Below are 7,104 nucleotides of genomic sequence, written 5' to 3'. Positions count from 1 at the left end.
AAATCTCTTATTTTATGAGCTAGACCCACGGTTTCAATAATCATAGATTTAGTCCTAGTAGTCACTGTAGGGGTGAGTTTAGTAGAATTTGAACTATAATTATCTATCTTTCGAAATCTAACCTTGTCAAAATAACTAATGAACACCTTCTGTAGGGGGACGAATCAAAGCGCCTCGAGGCCCCATTAAGCTATTAACTATGTTAAACCAACAGTGGAGATCGAATAAAATCTAAAAAAAAAAGCTCATTATAAAATTAAAAATAGTATTTTTATTATTTATTTTTAGAAAATGAATGACTATGGTTTTCCCAAAAAAAATTAAACAGATTAAAATTTTTAAAACCAAAGTCCTATAATTTCCTATTAATTCTAAAGTGTCACATTGAAACAAATCCAATTAATTTAGAATTAATTTGTTGCTAATCAATATTTAGGTTTAACTAATATAATGAAACTATACAATTAAGTCCAACTTAGGTAAATGGGCCTTAACAATTGGGCTTGTATGGAGGAGGGCTGGGTCCAGTATGTCGTTCCCACTACAAATGCCCCCTATCTTCCATACAAGGTCCAAAAGACAGGAATTTAAACATTTGTTTTATTAATTATTATTAATTGATTAGGCCCACTATAGTCATGCAAAGCAAATGGGCCTTCACAAGTGGAATTACCCACAAGAGAGGAATTTAAACTTTACATTTTCTAATGGGCCCAAATAAAACCTATCATTTTATGAATATTTTATTTTGCAAAATACCATATATCTAACAAACATATGAACCACTATATGCATCTAAGCCCAATTGCAAAAATATCACATATAGTGCAAAAAGACATGTTATAATTGGATGGGCATAATCATATTACTATATGAGCAATTCTATGAATTTATGCCAAAATACCACAATTTATTTCATTTGCAAAAATACCACAATTAATTATCTAGAATTTATAAAAAACAATTCAAATTAATTAAATTTTTACAAAATATAAGTAAATTTAAATGAAATTTATCAACAATTAACAATAGTTAATTTAAATTTCATTTATCAAAAATTAACTTAGTTTTAGGTTAATTTGAAAAAAAAAATATTAATTTAATTTAAATAGGATTTATCAACAATTAACCAAAGTTAATTTAAATCTCATTTATTAAAAAAATATTTTATTAATTGGCTGAAAAAAAATTATATTTTTCAAAATTGAACCAATTTTAAATTTTAAAAACAATATCTTAACTATTTTCCAAAATATCTTGTGTTGTTATAACTATTAGCTAATATTTTAACCATTAAAAAAATAAAATAAAATATAAATAGTTATAACAATCCTAAAATATCTCAAAATAGTTAAACAAATTCAAATATCCATAAAAATATCTAACTAACAATATTCAAATTTCAAATAATTTAAATATTAAAAACTATAGAATAAAAAGATATTTATATTTTCAAATAAAGATTTAATAAAAAAAATCAAGAATTTAAATGAAAATATCTTAAATATCCGATATCATAATTATAATATTTTAATATATTAAAATATTTAAAATTAAGTTGTTAGTCTATTTTTAAATTTGAATGTGAATATTTGTAGAAAATATCTAATTATTTAAATCCCAACTAACAAAAATATCTTATTTTTAAAAAAACTATTTTAAATACAAAACAAATCTGATATTTTTGGTTTTGATTATAAATAATAAATATCCACAATTTTAATTTTCTTTAATTTAAAAAAATTAAAATTAATTTTTTTTGGATGAATAGTACCAATGGGTACTGTTCACCGTGGCTGTGCGCGCAGGCGTGCGCGCACGCATGGGGAGCTAGGCCAAATTTTTTCAAAATTTTTTTTGAGCAATTTTTCAAACCAAAACAATTTTCTAATTAATTTTCAACATGTTTTACACAAAATAAAGCATATATAAAATTAATATCATAGAAAACACAACAAAATAACCTAAAAAATTACTAAAATTCACATAAAATCAATATGCTTCATAAAAACATGAAAACTATCCAATTATTCAAACATATAAAATAATCCAATTTTAAACATGTTCATGCATGAAAATAAAGATTACCAAAGGCTCTAAGGCCAGTTGTTGGGAAAAACTTATACATGATCTTTATTTATTTTCATGTATATCTAATATTAAACAAATTAATATGAGATAACCTAAAACATGTTTCTAAAATTGAATTCAAAGAGAAACAATGAATAGAATACTTACAGTATACGCGACGGAATTAAAGAGTCATTCCTTCAGTTTCTCTAACTCTTGTATCCTCTCTGTCGCAGAGTATTATCAAGAAACTGAACCGATCTTCTATTTTCTTCACAATCTTCCAATGTATCCTTAGAATCACCTAGACTAGTGTGGGAAATTCTCAACACACGAGATATATACAGAGAGAAGAAGAGAAAATAACAAATAGGCTTAGAAAAGTACTTGTGTTTAGAGAGAATATAAAACTATCAAAAAACCAGTGATTAAACTTATCTGTCGTCTCAGAAATCTAAACTTATGACTTCTCTCTAAGCACTCATTTTATAGACTCAATTAGACCATTTAATTTAATTAAAAAATCAATAAAATAATAGTCATTTAAAAGCCCTAGGTCGAAATTATCATAGGCTTTAGGCCCGTGAAATTTCTCATTTGAATATAAGCCCATTGGACTTAAAATCAAGGCCTGTATTATTTTCTATTGATTTAATTAATTAAATAATTATTTAAATCATTTATCAAATTAATTATTTATAATTTGAACCTTGATTTAAACTTATTTATTAATTTAGATACCAATTTATCTTAATTAATAAATCTGCCATAATTTCTCTTTTCTTCTCAAAATTACATAACTCTGTGAAACTATTCAAAATTGACCTGGTCAACTTTGATAATTATAATTGATAATTAAATCAATTAATTGAGACTGTCTAGATGATTTTATCCAAGGAACAATGGGGACCATGAGCCTATGAAATCAAGCTCCAATAAGTTATCATAAATCTAACAAATAAATTTACTAACTTATTAATTCCTTGTGAATCCACTATAGACTCGGAATTGCACTCTTGAATTCATAGAACACTCTATAACAAATATAGATACGCTATTAATTATCCATTATTACAACCACAATTGTCACTCAATCCTCTATAATCACTCAATCCTCTACAATGAGACAGGACTAAAACATCGTTTACCCCTCATTGTATTTTATCCTTAAAACACTTAGTTCCTTGTAAATGATATTTCAGTAAACTAATTTAATTACTGAAATGAGATCTCTATCATTTAATACATTGAACCAAACTAAAAGGAAACCATCGTTTCACTTCTTCATTAGAAGCTATAGATGATCTATGATTAACACTCCCACTCAATTATTCTACCGAGTTCCCAAGATGTAAGTATGGGCTAGTCCGTAGGGTAAGCTGGTAACGAACAAGTCAAAGAACTCAAATAATACAATCAGTTAGAATACTAACCACTCAGAATTGAGATTGAATTGACCTATGGTCAACTATATGATATGACTAGAATAGATAATAACAGTATGTTTACTTATCTTATCAACTGTCAATATCGGTCCTGTTCGATGTAACAAATACATCCGATCTTCTCTACTTTGCTAATGTTCTGGAAAGAACATACACTGTAATGTGTAAGTAGATCATATCGTAGATTGGCAAGTCAGTGTAAATCCTGTGCACTGACTAATAGGACTAACTTATTTTGAACATATAATCATATTTATATTCCACTGTGATTACGTCACTATAAATAAGATTAGCTATATGCTCGGGATTTGATAGAAGTTTATATTAAACAAATAATCATGAAAATAAAACATGTGAGCAAAGTGATTGACCAAATCAAAAAATGATTTCTATTCTTTTATTGATAATAAAATGAGATTACAAAGAATTTGAGTTTTAATTAGGGCATAAAACCCCAACATAGAGTCACCCATTCAGCAGCCAAAAGACATGCCAGGCAGACCAACTGGAACAAAGGAGAGTCCAGCGAGACAGAGAAAAATACCATCAACCTACCTGCTCAAACCATCAGTTTCTCAACAATAGAGTCAACCAGACTCCTCAACCCGCATCACGATGCTCTTGTTATTACACTTTACATTGCTAATTGTCTTACTAAACGTATACTTATTTATAATGGCTGTTCAGCTAACAATTTATTTTTAAGTGCTCTCAGGGAAATGGGGATAGATGAATCAAAAATCATAAAGAAGACTATGATCCTCATCGGTTTTAGTGGAGAGCAAAAGAACACACTAGGAGAGATCGAGCTACTTGTCTATGCTGAAGGAGTCAATATATGCACAAGATTCCCGGTAGTAAACTCTCCGTCTGCTTACAACGTGATACTAGGTCAACCATGGATACATGAAATGGAGGCAGTCCCTTCAACATACCACCAAGTTCTAAGGTTCCCAACTAAATGGGGAGTAAAAGAAATCAAAGGCCAACAGAAAGACGTAAGAGCATGTTACCAGACTACCATGAAGGCTAAACCCGCTCAGTTATAGCAATTACAGGAAGACAGACTGACTGACTCCCAGATGAACCAACCAGACATGGAGGAGTTGGATGAAGTTCAGATACATCCAGACTTCCTAGACCACAAAGTCCAAATCGGATCACGATTGGACCCCGACATCAGAACTAAACTCATTGATTTTTTATCTGCCCATTATGATTGTTTTGCTTGGTTCCATGCGGACATGACTGGAATTGACCCCGAAGTAATTTCCCATAAATTGCAGGTTGATCCAGACTACCCACCAAGGAAGCAAATGGCGAGTCTGCATCGACTTCACAGACCTCAACAAGGCGTGTCCAAAAGACTCCTTCCCATTACCACACATAGACATGTTGGTAGACGCCATAACCGGTCATGAACTCCTAAGCTTCATGGATGCATACTCAGGATACAACTAGATCCTAATGCATCCAGACGACTAGGAAAAGATAGCCTTCATGACCAACTTGGGCATATTCTGCTACAAGGTCATGCCATTCAGAGTGAAGAATGCATGAGCAACTTACCAAAGATTAGTCAACAAGATGTTTGTCAACTTGTTGGGGAAGACGATGGAAGTCTACATTGACGACATACTCGTCAAATCCCTCATTGCAGAGGACCATATCAGCCATTTAAAACAATCTTTTGACATTCTTAGGAAATATAACATGAAATTGAATCCAACTAAATGTTCTTTTGGTGTGATTGTAGGAAAGTTCCTTGGGTACCTAGTAACTCAAAGGGGAATCGAGGCTAACCCAACACAGATAGAGTCAATCCAAAGGATTCCTTCCCCAACGTGCATAAAAGACGTATAGAAGTTAATTGGATGAATCGCAGTACTCGACCGATTCATCTCAAAGTCATCAAAACGATGTCACCTCTTCTTTAACACACCAAGGAAATAAAAAACCTTTGAGTGGACAACTGAATGTGAAGAGGCACTAGCCCAACTAAAACAGTACCTGACCAGCCAACCTCTCCTTTCAAAGCCAAAAGACAATGAGACATTATTCATCTACCTAGCAGTATCCGAGACCGCAGTTAGCGCGGTCCTAGTCTGAGAAGAGGAAGGCAAGCAATCTCCAGTCTACTATGTAAGCAAAGCCTTGCTCAATGCTGAAACCCGATATAGCTAGTTGGAGAAGCTTGCACTAGCACTCATCCACGCAGCAAGGAAGCTATGCCCATACTTCCAGTGCCATCCAATAACGGTCCTGACCACCTTCCCACTCAAAATAATCCTCCATAAACCGGAACTGTCAGGTAGACTTACCAAGTGAGCGGTAGAGCTCAGCGAGTACGAAGTAACATACAAGCCACGAACTTCCCTCAAATCTCAGGTATTAGCTGACTTCATTGCAGATTTTACACCTAACATGCATGTGCATGTAGAAAAAGAACTTTGTTGTCTGACCGAGGGACAGTCAGCCGAAATCTGGAAGTTGCAAGTAGAAGGCTCAAGTAACACTAGAGGAAGTGGACTCAGACTCGTCCTGACTTCACCCCAAGGTGACGTAATCGAACAAGCAGTCCGATGCGGGTTCAAAGCGACCAACAATGAAGCCAAATACAAAGCAATGATAGTTGGACTCGGACTAGCCAGAGACATGGGAGTCAAAAAGATCGTGGTCTTCAGTGATTCTCAGTTGGTAGTCAACGAAATGCAAGGTAGCTATCAGACCCGGGATAACAAGATGACAGCCTACCTCAACAAGACTAAAGAGTTGCAGTCATTCTTCGCCGAGTTCACTATCAACAAAGTACCAAGAGGGGAGAACAGTCATGCAGATGCATTAGCAAACCTTGGATCCTCCATCCAGACAACCGACCCCAAGACAATACCTGTAGTATATCTCCAATGGCCAGCTGTCAGGAAAGATGAAGAAGAGCAAGTTAGTGACATCTCCAACAATCAAACATGGATGACTCCAATAGTCGAGTACTTGGAGCAGGACATACTTCCCGAAGATAAGAATGAAGCACGTCGGGTCAAGGCTTAATCAACCCGCTTCACTATTAAACAAGGTAAACTCTATAAACGTTCCTTTTCTGGTCCATATTTGAAATGCATTAACCCCCCAGAGGCCAAATACATATTGGTTGAGTTGCATGAAGGAGAGTGCGGCAACCACTTTGGAGGACGAAGCTTGGCGCACCGTGCCCTAACACAAGGCTACTACTAGCCAACTATTCGAGCCGACTCCTCTGACTATGCAAGACGACGTGACAAATGCCAACTGTTCGCTCAAATATCCCACCAACCTCTGGAGCGTCTCATCTCAATCACACCCCCTTGGCCATTCATGAAATGGGGGATGGACATAGTAGGCAAGCTTCCAACCGCACCAGGACATAAGGTGTACATGCTTGCAGTAACCGACTTCTTCAGCAAGTGGATCGAAGCAGACTCGTTCCACCAAGTCAGAGACAAAGAAGTAAAGGGCTTCATTTGGAAGAATGTAATCTGCAGGTATGGAGTACCGAAAGAGATCGTAACAGACAATGGCTCTCAATTCATCAGTTTTGACTTCCAAGACTTCT

The 7,104-nt window shown here is 34.2% G+C and overlaps 1 protein-coding gene across 1 annotated transcript; it reads left to right on the top strand.

Annotated features, from left to right (window-relative positions):
* The first annotated feature begins 4,612 nt into the window (after positions 1–4,612).
* On the top strand, positions 4,613–6,563 carry LOC133815078 (uncharacterized). The gene is made up of 2 exons (XM_062247964.1): positions 4,613–4,838; positions 5,956–6,563. Exons 1-2 carry the CDS (start codon positions 4,613–4,615, stop codon positions 6,561–6,563), a joined length of 834 nt encoding a protein of 277 aa, XP_062103948.1.
* The last annotated feature ends 541 nt before the right edge of the window (positions 6,564–7,104 follow it).

The sequence above is a fragment of the Humulus lupulus genome, chromosome 2, assembly GCF_963169125.1.
Source record: "Humulus lupulus chromosome 2, drHumLupu1.1, whole genome shotgun sequence".
NCBI lineage: Eukaryota > Viridiplantae > Streptophyta > Magnoliopsida > Rosales > Cannabaceae > Humulus > Humulus lupulus.
Note: the sequence above shows the minus strand (reverse complement) of the source record. Positions and strands in the feature narration are given on the sequence as shown.

Coding starts and splice junctions, on each gene's coding strand:
- LOC133815078 (XM_062247964.1), top strand. CDS start 4,613: ATGGAGGAGTTGGATGAAGTTCAGATACATCCAGACTTCCTAGACCAC. Junction 4,839..5,955: donor ACCAAGGAAGCAAATGGCGA/GTCTGCATCGAC, acceptor ATGTGCATGTAG/AAAAAGAACTTTGTTGTCTG.